General features: G+C 39.6%; 1 protein-coding gene across 1 annotated transcript; it reads right to left on the bottom strand.

Annotated features, from left to right (window-relative positions):
• Nucleotides 1-877: 877 nt before the first annotated feature.
• LOC124282712 (polyamine oxidase 7-like) lies at nucleotides 878-13,181 on the bottom strand. Its single transcript, XM_046718731.1, has 3 exons — nucleotides 13,062-13,181; nucleotides 3,729-3,830; nucleotides 878-2,910 (listed from the first exon to the last, which is right to left on the bottom strand). Exons 2-3 carry the CDS (start codon nucleotides 3,820-3,822, stop codon nucleotides 1,463-1,465), a joined length of 1,542 nt encoding a protein of 513 aa, XP_046574687.1. The 5' UTR covers nucleotides 3,823-3,830; nucleotides 13,062-13,181; the 3' UTR covers nucleotides 878-1,462.
• Between the last annotated feature and the right edge of the window lie 489 nt (nucleotides 13,182-13,670).

The raw sequence follows: 13,670 nt of genomic DNA, 5'->3' as shown, positions 1-13,670 counted from the left end.
TTTCTCATAATCGAACACAAACAATTCTGGAACACGTTTTCATTAACAGTATTTTTCACTAGGTTGGTTTTGTCTGTTACATTCCATAAGCACTACAAGCTCGTTCCAAGTCATGATTGAAGTTATCTTAAAGACTCTAAGAAATTTATGTTCCTAACATACTAGTCATCCTTTAAAGATGTGCGGAACTACATGTTTTTTCCCTAATTTTTGTGTACATTAACAAATTTCATAAATGACGCTAACCAATTCTTTTCGATGATTGATCGATTGTAATGAATCAATCATCAATTATGAGATTTTAACCAATTCCCAACACTAATACAATCACAATGTTTGTACATGGTGTTTTCTTTTTACCATATGTATTCTATATAGGGTGGATATACATACCAAGTTTGAGAATATTATTTGTGTCAATAGTGTTCATTAACAAATCAAATTACAGGTATAAGGATATGTATGGTATTATTGTGGTAGATATTGTGTCCTTAAATCTATGTAGTAAGGACATACCAGCAAAATGCGGAACTCATTCTCAATTACATTTATTGTACCAAATTTACACGATCCTATTTCTCTTTGAATATTATGATTTCTACCCTTCTCGATCATAAGATCACGTGAACAACATGTAAATCTGAATAATGAAACGAAACATTTTCTGAAATTGATATCGTGGCGGTAGATTTATATAAGTAATGTAAAAGGTGGATTTGGGCGACTACTAAAGATGAATGCCATGACTGAATGGGCGGTGGGGTAGCCTAGTGGTTAAAGCGTCCGCTCGTGACACTGAAGACCCGGGTTCGAATCCCCACATGGGTACAATGTGTGAAGCCCATTTCAGGTGTCCCCCGCCGTGATGTTTGCTGGAATATTGCTAAAGGCGGCGTAAAACTAACCTCAGTCAGTCAGCCATGACTGAATGTACATATCTTTTATCTCCTTTGTGATATGGCATTATACAACGATCTTGGGCAAATAATCTTTTGTGACAAAAATATAACTAAAACCACGAGGATTAAGTAAACGTTCGTTATCCAATTTCATTTTTCGTTAGTGTCAAACAAACACATCATATTATAGCATTTCTTTGGGAATCTTGATGCAGGCATATCCAAGAGCTTTACCCAGTATTTGATAGCTTTTATCTGTGCTTCTAAATAGAGTTGTAAACGGCCACATTCACCATAAATCATCACGTTTGGGATATTTAACACCTAAAACGTTTTTACATATACATACAGGTGAACCTTTAACAATGCTTTCAAATGAGAAAATCCTCACACCTTTGTCCAATTTGTTTAAATTCCTGTTAATGTCCCCTGTAAAGCAGCACAAGTTACAAACATATATTGCATGCAGCCGACATTTCTCATATCTTGCCAGAACACAAGACATTAACTTGCATATTTTAAAGGAATTGGACTGCGCCCAGATGCACTTCTCGATATACCGACTATATGCTTGTTATTACAAACAGTAAGAGTAAACCAATGATTGATTTGGCATTAGCCCGTTTCATTCCAGATGGACAAGAAGAGGGATGCGTAACACCATCATCAGCAAGATGCGTAACCCCCTCATCAGCAAGATGCGTAACCACCTTATCAGCAGTGTAGATTCCACTCCTCGCAGCCCCGGTTGTATAACAGGCGAATTTCGGGTCAAAAGCTTCCCCAGCAAAGAAGACGTTGCCCACAGGAGCTCGTATAGCTTCAAAGATCACAGAGTTGAGAGCCGGTGCCTCCATGTTGCAGAAGGATCCCCTGTATAACGGGTTAGTCTTCCAGTTGGTGATGAATACATCTTCCGGGTCGACAACGTTGGTGTAGACACGCCGAAGGATGGCCATCACCTCAGCTGTGATTTCTGTATCATTCATATCCGACACTCTGTCCGCATCTTCCCCTTGTGTCACCATCTGGAGAATATTGGTTCCATTGGGAAACAGTCCTTCAGCCTCTAGGTTCTGCCAGACTGGAAAGACGCCTCGTCTGTCATCAGCGTACAGGATGTATTCAGTGTCGTCCCAGAACCTAGATGAGGTGTTCGGAAATTTGAGATACACGCTAAGATAGTTTTCTGACATGACTCGGTACAGATTGTCGATCTTCCAGTCTGGGAGTGGAGGGTTGAAGGTGACAGAACCACTTTTCAGGACTCCAATACTGAAAGTAACTATGACAACGTCTGCCGTGAAGATGTTGCCGTTCTGGGTGGTCACTACCACAGTGGTGTCGTTATAGGTGATGTCTGTGACGACTTCATTCAGGTGTAATCGCTGATCATTGGGTAATAATGCATCTTTAGCAATTGTCTTAAGTATGAACTCAAAACCTCTTTCGTCCATAACATAGTACAGATCTTTGACAGGCTCATCATTTATCCCGACACTATTGCAGGAAGTCACTCCAGGTGTTCCTCCATATTCAAAATCGTAGTCAAATATCTCTACAACCTTTTCCACGGGCGTTTTGGGGGACCATCTTCCGATGTCCAGACAGGCTCGAAGTGACATGTCCACCGTTTTGTTGTCCTCAAATCTTTTGAAGATCTCGGACAAGGTCACTTGTGCTGATTCTAACTTGGTCCATGCGTCCTCCCCTTCTGTGTCGGTGACATCTTCTCCGCGGGAGTTTCTGATTAAAACACTGTCCCAATTTGACTTTTTCCCCGACACGTTGTACTTATGGACGACATCCCACAGAGGGGTGCCTTCTCTGCCTATCACCCAGTTCGCTCCCTCCTCTACAGTCTGGCCACCAAATGTGACGGATTTTATTCTCCCTCCAATTCTATTCGAACCTTCCAGAATCCGGAAGTTACTGATGTTTCTTTCAACCAGGGTCTTCGCCGCCGACAAGCCTGATATCCCGGCTCCAAGAATCAGAACCTGGCTATGATCTGTTCAACAATCAAAACGTGCATTTAGTCATAAGAGTCGAAAATAGGATATTTACTGTGAAATAAAAATATTCCCAAATATTCCCAATAGTACACACACGAATATACGTGGGCCATTGATGAACAACAGCCTAAGAACAACAGGCTACTACACGAGTGAGTGAGTGAGTGAGTGATGTCGAATCGACAATATTTAAGCCACACCGTGACAAGAGAAATTTATACCTTATTAACAAATGTATTTAAAACGGCATAACATCCTGTAAAACTAGATTATCACATATTATATTGAACAATAGGTTAGAGAGAATGTAAGATGTCAAACTAACAATAAGCAACACAATATAGAATTGGGCTAGAAGCCGCTAACTGCCACCTTATAGTCACTACTCTACAAACAATGGTGTAGTTGTGTAGTGGTTAGAGCGTCTGACCGGAGAGCGGAAGGTCGCGGGTTCGATCCCCGACCGCGTCATACCAAAAGACGTTAAAATGTGGTACTTGTTGGTCCCTGCCTGGCGCTCGGCATTAATGGGTACAACAAGGACTGGTCGGCTCGGAGTTAGTATAATGTGTCTGAGTGGGGTATTCATGCTTCACTGCGGCATGGTATCTCAGTGGGCTAGCACTATAAAACCAGCTTCAGTCTGGGCTAGTACAAGCAGCCGCACATACACATACGCATGCACGTCGTCATATGAGCGAAATATTCTCCAGCGCGACGTTAAACCCAAATTTCACCTCACCTCACAGACAATGCGGACTTGGTACCCAAGCTGGCATACTGATAATGGTATTTAAGAACATCTGGCACTTACTTGAACTGCTTACATTCTGAGTCTGCTGACAAGGAACCGACTCAAACTGTATGATGAAGAGTACCGAGAGTGTAGCTGCCTTGAGGATAGTCATCACTGCATCTTGCAAAATGATAGAACATCGATTAGCGGTTTGAGTGCATTTGAAATCATTTAAAGTCATACAATCAATCACAAACTGCCAACATGCAATACACACAGGGGTGGCGGGGTAGCCTAGTGGTTAAAGCGTTCACCCGTCACGCCCAAGACCCGGGTTCGATTCCCATATGGGTACAATGTGTGAAGCCCATTTCTGGTGTCCCCCGCCGTGATATTGCTAGAAAATTGCTAAAAGCGGCGTAAAACTAGACTCACTCACTCACTCACTCACTCAATACATATAGATACATCTGGCACGAATGTACACTTTGCTGCATGAAGACCAACAAATTACTACGATTTTTAAAAACTAATTGCTCGCAGTGTGGACTATAAGTTAACTATATCTTGCCGTAAACGTGAAGCAGTGTGGACTATAAGTTAACTATATCTTGCCGTAAACGTGAAGCAGTGTGGACTATAAGTTAACTATACCATGCCTTAACGTGAAGCAGTGTGGACTATAAGTTAACTATATCTTGCCGTAAACGTGAAGCAGTGTGGACTATAAGTTAACTATATCTTGCCGTAAACGTGAAGCAGTGTGGACTATAAGTTAACTGTATCTTGCCGTAAACGTGAAGCAGTGTGGACTATAAGTTAACTATACCATGCCTTAACGTGAAGCAGTGTGGACTATAAGTTAACTGTATCTTGCCGTAAACGTGAAGCAGTGTGGACTATAAGTTAACTATATCTTGCCGTAAACGTGAAGCAGTGTGGACTATAAGTTAACTGTATCTTGCCGTAAACGTGAAGCAGTGTGGACTATAAGTTAACTATACCATGCCCTAACGTGAAGCAGTGTGGACTATAAGTTAACTATATCTTGCCGTAAACGTGAAGCAGTGTGGACTATAAGTTAACTATATCTTGCCGTAAACGTGAAGCAGTTATTGCTTATGTTGTAACATGTATGCTGGGCATATATTGTAACATAAGTGCTTTGAGTGAGTATAGTGAAACCTCTTTAAACCAGATGATGTCATTACCATTAAATACAGGTAAAAATTGTTTATAGCAGCAGGTTACACGTTCGCATCAATGTCGTTCTAAAACGTAATAACCATGCTTGTCGTAAGAGGCGTCTAACGGGATCGGGGGTTCAGGCTCGCTGACTTGGTTGATACATGTCATCGTATCCCAATTGCGTAGATCGATTCTCATGCTGTTGATCACTGGATTGTCTGGTCCAGACTCGAATATTTACAAACCGCTGCCATATAGCTGGAGTATTGCTGAGTGCGTAAAAGTACACTCACTCACTCATAAAAACGCAATAGTCCAGAAGTCACGATATGGCTGAAATATTACCGATGTGACTTTAAATCTTAACTCACTCACTCAATAGTCCAGAAAGGGGAGTTTCCAGAATGAAGGGGCTTTGCTGTATACGGGTGGATAAAGGACGAATGGAACTGTGTGACGTTACGTTAAACCCTGGCATCCATGAACACCCACAACAGAAAGCCAAGAACTTTAATTTCAACCCTGATTGATTCGTTCATAGATTTATGCACAAAATCACATAACAAAATTCAAGTCATGTCCTAAAGTCAAGTTTATATCCCGTGAACAGACACATCCCGCATAACAAACTCTTTAATGGTTGTATTTTATTCAAGTACGGTAATTATAAACGACGTGATCTGATCACAACACAATCTTGATTATCTGCTGTAACATTGGGGGTAGAAGGCACAATAGCCATGAAAGGTGTATGAAAGGATCATGGCTGCCATAGCAAGTGCAAACTTGAATCGTGTAAAGTCTTCCTTATCTTTGAAATCTGGCAACTCCGAGAGGTGATGGTGCAGCATGATGGTTAAAGCGTTCGCTCGTCACCCCGAAGACCCGTTTTTGATTCCTCACATGGGTACAGTAAAGCCCCAATCTGGTGATAATTCACAACTGATACGAGACAAAAACAGAATCTGTTGATTCATAAGCAGTCATGTGAGCGATTGAGTAAATGAATTTAGTTTTACGCAGCAATCAGCAATATTCCAGCTATGTGGCGGCGGTCTGAAAACAATCGAGTCTGGACCAGACAATCCAGTGATCAAAAGCATGAGTACTGATCTACGCAATTGGGATACGATGACATGATCAATTCTTGGTCAGTAGACATATTATATGCCCATGACTATTTCTTGGGTTGTTTTTTTTCCAAAGCAATTAATCTGTTCCTAAAATAAACATAAAATATATACATCTAAACAGAAAAGAAAATCCATCGCAGGACATGCTGAATTTCTTAAATCTATTATGTACATGTATAGTATAATTGAAGGCACTCCTTTCAAAGCACAGGTTGTCGCTACTAATGACTCATTGTCTTTTGGTAATATGCCACCGTTAGTTTTTGAACATTTCAACACAAATTCCAACGTCAATGGTGCTAGAAGTGAGTGAGTTTACTTTTACTTTTTAGCAATATCAGCAGAAATGGTCTTCCTTGTACCCATGTGGGGAATCGAACCCGGGCCTTTGGCGTGATTACTGAACGTTTTAGTTTCTAAGCTACCCACCGCGCCAATGGTGCTCTAACACTGTGTTGGAAGAACATAATATCAGCTAAAGCATACCTAATAACATTAATCTTCTTTATAAGTTGGGAACTGTCGAATACCTTATTGTTTAGATCACGGTAGTGCAATTCCAGCCTTAATTGCAAATGTACATTTTGCGAAACCAAAATAACCTTTAATACCAATACGTCGATATAATGGATATTGCTCCGATGGACGTAGACACGCCATTCCAGGAATGCACTTTGTATTTTTCGACCCAGTCATTGCTGGTCTACCAATACCAGGTCGGCCACACTTACACGACGATCTAACACCCAATTGTTTATCGACTCACTTCTGTCAGGCTGCCTCAAAATGATCCCCCACAAAACTGATGGTCTCTTACCTTGATTAAAATAAGTGAGTGAGTGAGTTTTGGTTTAACGCCGCTTTTAGCAACATTCCAGCAATATCACTGAGGGGGAGACCAGAAATGGGCTTCACACATTGTAGCCATGTGGGGAATCGAACCCAGATTTTCGGCGTGACGAGCGAACGCTTTAACCACTAGGCTATCCCACAGCCCCCTAAAGCCATACTAACGGTGAATATTAAATGAATGGGTCAGTGAGAACACCAGGTGTTCGCGAAACGTTAAAGTAGAGATGTGTGGTGCTGTCACAATCAGTTGAAGTTAAGCAACGTTGGGCGCGGAGAGTCTTTGATGGGTGACCGTGTTAGGCAACTTGACTCCTAAGGTGAGGTGAGGTGAAATTGGGTTTAACGTCGTGCTTGAGAATATTTCGCTCATATGACGACGTGCATGTGTGTGTATGTGTATGTGCGGCTGCTTGTACTAGCCCAGACTTCAGCTGGTTTTATAGTGCTAACTCACTGAGATACCAAGCCGCAGTGAAGCATGAATACCCCACTCAGACACATTATACTGACTCCGAGCCGACCAGTCCTTGTTGTACCCATTAATGCCGAGCGCCAGGCAGGGACCAACAAGTACCATATTTTAACGTCTTTTGGTATGACGCGGTCGGGGATCGAACCCGCGACCCTCCGCTCTCCGGGCAGACGCTCTAACCACTACACCACGGAGGCGGTCTGACTCCTAAGAGTTGCTGGGGTCTCAGTCCCGCCCCACAACGAAGCACATGTGATACATGTGGTCTCACCTTAGGCAAGTGAGTTTGTTCAAAACTGCCTCTCTTCACCCAGCAGATCTGGTATGATACGATGGTAATCTGAATTCGGCGACAGGCGACCGGTGGTATTCTACACAGGGAGTTTTCTGTACTCGTTGACCAAGAATGGCCTAATCTTCTCCCAAAGTCCTAAAGAACCATCGGAATCCCCTTAGGACATACTTTGCAACTTTCATTAAAAGTGAAACTTAAAAATGCAGTTTTATGCAAACGGAAACAAAATACTGGGATTTATCATCTAATTAACAAGAAAGCCTCCAACTTGAGGATCACAAGGTATATCAATGAAAACCATACCAGCTGTTGTTAGAGTTAAACAAAACAGAACTTTCATAAAATCTGTGTTTATTGCAGGTTTATTCATAATTTCATAGGAATGTGTACGTATTATAGGTTTATTCATAAATTCATAGGAGTGTATAGTTATTATAGGTTTATTCATAATTCCATAGGAATGTCTACGTATTATAGGTTTATTCATAATTTCATAGGAATGTGTACGTATTATAGGTTTATTCATAATTTCATAAGAATGTGTAGGTTTTTATAGGTTTATTCATAATTTTATAAGAATGTGTAGGTTTTATAGCTTTATTCATAATTTCATAGGAATGTGTAGTTTTTATAGGTTTATTCATAAATTCATGGGAATGTATAGTTATTATAGGTTTATTCATAAATTCATAGGAATGTATAGTTATTATAGGTCTATTCATAATTTCATAGGAACGTGTAGTTTTTATAGGTTTATTCATAAATTCATAGGAATGTGTAGTTATCAAAGTTTTATTCATAATTCCATAGGAATGTGTAGGTTTTTATAGGTTTATTCATAAATTCATAGGAATGTATAGTTATCAAAGTTTTATTCATAATTCCATAGGAATGTGTAGGTATTTATAGGTTTATTCATAAATTCATAGGAATGCATAGTTATTTCAGGTTTGAATTAACAGGTCTTAAAATATTTGGAAATAGAATCGACTATGCCTCAACTGTTGCAGTAGTGTTTGAAAATGACACCATTACATACATATCCCAAACATGGCAGTGTCAAAACGAAATGGCATTGGGCATGTTTGTCTGGCATGCAACACATCTCTTGAGTTCTATACGTTTGACATATATTGGACATACTTAATATTATTGACATTGTTTGTGCACAGTGTAATCTGATATCCTTCATGAAGAATATTTTTTGAAATTTGTCATTTCGAAAGTGATACCACCGGACGTGGAGATTAAGTAATGGTGGTCTCTTATGGCACTGAAGCTTCCTGGCAACCTCTGAACTGTATGTATGTGCCTATCAAATGCCCTTGGGCATAATATATTCTTTAAAAGAAGTAGGGGAATCTGAACTTTCAATCTGGATAGGAAGTGTAAGCGTTAACAAACTTTTCAAAGACACACATCTTATGAAGACACCGCCATTTCTCTTTATCACCACCCCTAAATACAACGCAAGGGATTCACGCGCAGTAGCCCCATACACGTGCATGGGGTGTCATTTTTGATTGTGACAGTTTTCAAGAAGGTCGAAAAATCACTGTAATCCATTAATTTTGACAATCATCTTTCATCCCACAGTTGTTAGTGTTTGTTTCTCTCCATTTTTGTTTTGTTTGAGATGAAAATCGTACACATGCTAATTTCACGCCATATACCAATCATCTTTCAAGAGCGATTACTGTAATGTACAAACAACTATGGTCATAAGGAAGTGCAAGTGGTGATGCACCCTAAATACATTCATTATTATCATATCAACATTGATTGACACCGATATATCTCCCAATTTTTTCAATCGTAAATTAAAAATGAAGTTCCCCTACTGTTTTTGAAGAGTATACAAGCAACACGTGCACCAAGAGTTTTGCTCGGTTCGTGCCTAGTCACCCAAGAAAGTATGCTAGATCTGTTATCGGGAGCTCCTGTAATTTACAATGAATGTCCTGAGACGACTCACTGACGGATATACACGATTTATTCCACAACTAGAAGGGATTACATCATATTAAGTTTTACTTGGGTTAACACTTTGGTAATTATCATAACTCAGGATGTCGACAAGCGCCCCGTGACTCATACTCGGAGGTTGTGAGCACTCAGAACCTAGCTAGGGATTTCAAAAGGTGTTTTGATTTGGGCGTGGTGACGGTGTCTCATGAGTTCACGCACCAGTTACAAATTCACGCTTGTGAGTTTTACCAAGTGACCTCGTGGATATTGTTTCGGTTACACAATTAAAAGAAAGCGTGCATTCTGACAGATATCTATTATGTTTTTGGAAAATATAAGAGATAATGTCTTTACAGTATAATTATAGTCATGTAATACCAAAAGCATGCCTTATCATGACGTGGACATGTTCAACCAACCGTGTTGCACAAACAGTTTTGGGACTTGGACGTACAGTCACGCTGTATGATTATCTTTTGTGTGCATTATATCTGGTACAGAAACCTTTCATGATGAAAATGGTGGTCGTCGAGCTCATGCACAGGGGCGTGTCACGCTTAGAAACAGCGTTAGAAAGACATATAGGTATATAGACCCTACCCTAGTACTATATAAAAGGATTCATGATGTGTCTGATCATTTCCCTATGTACTGATCTCTGAATATCCAGCTACCCAATGATTGGTGCAGTACATTGTAATCGGTTCCCAATTACGCAGGTCGATGCTCATGCTGTTGATCACTGGATTGTCTGGTCCAGACTCGATTATTTACAGACCGCCGCCATATAGCTGGAATATTGCTGAGTGCGAGGTAAAACTAAACTCACTCACTGGTGCAGTACAGCCAACTGTACCATTAAATTCTCCAACTAGCAATTCAACAGAAGATAATACAATGATATGGACTAAGTATGTGTGGAGTGGAGAACACTGTGCATTATTTATCTCTAAATTCCAAGAATTGTTTGGAAGCCTATGCAGCAAATTACATCACTGTATAGACACCAAAATTGAAGATTCATTAAATGTTTTCACTGATCTGTATCAACGAGCTGCAGTGCACAATAAGTAGTTATTTTCAGGTTACCATGATATCAATTTCAAACCTCAACCCTCATGGTGAGACCAAGAACTTGAACAATTGAAAATGTGAAATATAAAGCATTAAGAGATCACGGAGACAGTGACCTGGATATTGTGATTCATGAAACACTGCGTAAATCGTTTAAGAAGACTTTCAATAGCAAACGAAGAGCATACTTTGATGCACAAAAAGAGAAACTTACTGCAGCAAGAGACAACCCAAAGGAATTTCGGAAAACATTAAAGCAATCCGGTTCAACCTCAAAATGTGACACTACGAATGATATAAGCAGTGTAGACTGGTTCAATTATCACTCAGGGCTTCTAACTGAGAACTCATTGTGATAATGTGCATGACTCGGCGTGACGAGCCAACGCTTTTGATATCAATTCAGACATTTTCAAGAACGAAGAGCTAAAAACATTAAATTGTGACAATAAAAAATGAAGTCTTACTTCACATTGATAAACTGACAAAAAATATGTCCCCTGGAACAGATGGTATTGCAATTGACTTTATTAAAGCTTCTAAGACTCTTATCAGCAATTATTGAACAGTTTTGCATAACAAGATCTTTCAAGATGGTATTTTTCCTGTGTCTTGGGGTAAAAGCATTATTTGCACCTTTTACAAATCTGGTGTAAAAAGTAACTCCAATAATTATAGAGGTATCTCTCTTATTGATTCTCTCTGTAAAATATTCACTTCCATTCTCAATAGTAGGTTAAAGGTTTGGTGTGAGGAGAAGAGTATTCTTCATACAGGCAGGATTCAGGACTAATTATTCTACTACTGATCATATTTTCTCCCTTCAAGCTATGATACAGATATTTTCATGTAAGAAGAAAGGAAGGTTTTAATGTCTGACTATGCATTTTTTCAAAAGCCTTTGATACAGTTAATCACAAAATTCTTCTGACAAGTCTGAAAAAAGCTGTTTGTGGTAAATTCCATAACATTCTTGTATCAATGTATGGTAGGTTGTCGGCTTGTGTCAGAACATGTCATTCAAGTTATTTTGATTGTAGTATAGGTACTAGACAGGGTTGCATCCTCAGCCCTCAATTGTTTATTACCTTTATTAATCAGCTTATGGAACGTATCGAGTAATTTGGTAGCCGTGGTATATTTTTTAGACCTGATGTTAATAATTATATGCTCTATGCAACTTCATGCAAAATCTATATCTATAAATGTATTTTGGGCCAGTGGCCTATTACTGAATAACATGTCTGTATTCATGATCAAGAAGAAAATCGACAAAAACAGTGCACTAGATTTCATGGAAAGTACTGTCTATACTGAATGTGCAATCTAAACATAAATGATACATCTATCTTGTGTTGGGAAGGCAGTGAGTTTCTTTTCGGTAAGGTTAGTGATTTTGATCCAGACCAACGAACCAAGGTCTTTCTGGTTCAAATCTCAGAAAACAGACATGTCATAAATGAGATAATGTACGACTGCATATCATTGATAAAAAAATGACAAATGTTTTTGGAGTAATAGAAAGTAGATCGAATTCAACAGGCGAAAAAAACCAAAACAACTTTTTCATCCCGAACTGGTCATTGAAGAAGGGGAAGTGTGGTAGCATAGTGGTGCAAGCGTTTGCTCGTCACGCCCAAAACACGGGGTCGATTCCCCACATGGGTACAATGTGTGAAGCCCATTTCTGGTGTCCCCTGTCGTGATATTGCTGGAATATTGCTAAAAGCGGCGTAAAACCAAACTCACTCATTAAAAAAAAGGGAAACATCCACAAACTACGACATCTTTTTTGGAACTCTTACAACTACAGGGGAATATGTCATTACGGGGACATTTGTCCCCCTGCAGCGTACCAAGAAGCAGTCTGAAAACGTCATTAAAAGAGAAGAAAGTTCACTTACCAGCCTGTTTCAACATATCAGGGGTCGTATTTATAAAAATTCTAAGAATTAAAAGTTACTCCTAAGTGTAGAAATTACTGAGAATTTTGTGAGAGTTTCTCTTAAGTTTGGTAATATTTTCAGACCTAGTTATAAAGCCTCTTTACTCTTAAGAGTACTCTCAGGGTGAGCAAATGTTAGGAGTCATCACAGCTAGAGGACTCATAAGTCTACCTAAGAATTTTCTTAACTCAACAAAATGGCGTCCGCTAGGCAACGCAGTCGTCACCTCACACATTTTCGAGAACGTAAGGACGTTTTAACTTTTGTACGATGACAATGAACTAGTCAAAAGATTCCATTTTGATCGGGCGGGCACACATTTTACAGCCAAGTTTCATTGACCTGAATTTAGATCATAAGAGCTTAGCAATAACTCCAATTCTATAATTAGATGTAGATGGCAGATTTAAAATATAACACATAAACTGCCATTTACAATGATGATAAATGGTGTAAATGATAACTGACTTGGTAATCTGTTACCTCGGTATAAACAGCAACCGGCTACCACAGCAGTTAATGTTGAACACAAAGTACGTCCTGATGAAAACAACCGAGCTGTCGGACTGTGCACGGCAAGGAGCAGGGGAGTGAAAATACCCTGTCTATCCTATCACTGTCTGTGTTCAGTGGTCCATTACATACATGCCTACACTTGTAACCTAGTCTACCAGATACTTACTTTTAATAAAAACAAACCTGGACAGATACAGACACAGCCTTTTGAAAAGGGGTGGGGGGTGAGAGTGTTCATTTTCACCTAGATCCGCTTATGATTTAATAAACTTTCAGGTGCACCCTTGCAACCCACCCCACGAAAACATATTACTAGTACTTATTTGAAAGGTGCATTCTCCTTGGACAAACAACTTGCTGCATACCACTTGTAGTAGCGATATGAATATATTATATTATATTATTTCAATGGGCTAAATGCAGGTTTAACGTCCTGCTATAGGGACGTATAAAATTATTGAAATTTGAAAAGACATTTACGGTCTAATGCACACAGATATACAAACAAGGGCAATTGCGCTGGTCTTGGCGACGTGTAAGTTGTAATCACAGGTGTTAAAATCGGTTTGAGCTGAG

The sequence above is a fragment of the Haliotis rubra genome, unplaced genomic scaffold (genome assembly GCF_003918875.1).
Source record: "Haliotis rubra isolate DU_JTF1 unplaced genomic scaffold, ASM391887v1 Scf301, whole genome shotgun sequence".
Classification (NCBI taxonomy): domain Eukaryota; kingdom Metazoa; phylum Mollusca; class Gastropoda; order Lepetellida; family Haliotidae; genus Haliotis; species Haliotis rubra.
This window is presented reverse-complemented; position numbering and strand designations above follow the sequence as displayed.

Coding starts and splice junctions, on each gene's coding strand:
- LOC124282712 (XM_046718731.1), bottom strand. CDS start 3,822: ATGACTATCCTCAAGGCAGCTACACTCTCGGTACTCTTCATCATACAG. Junction 2,911..3,728: donor TCAGAATGTAAGCAGTTCAA/GTAAGTGCCAGA, acceptor ATTGTTGAACAG/ATCATAGCCAGGTTCTGATT.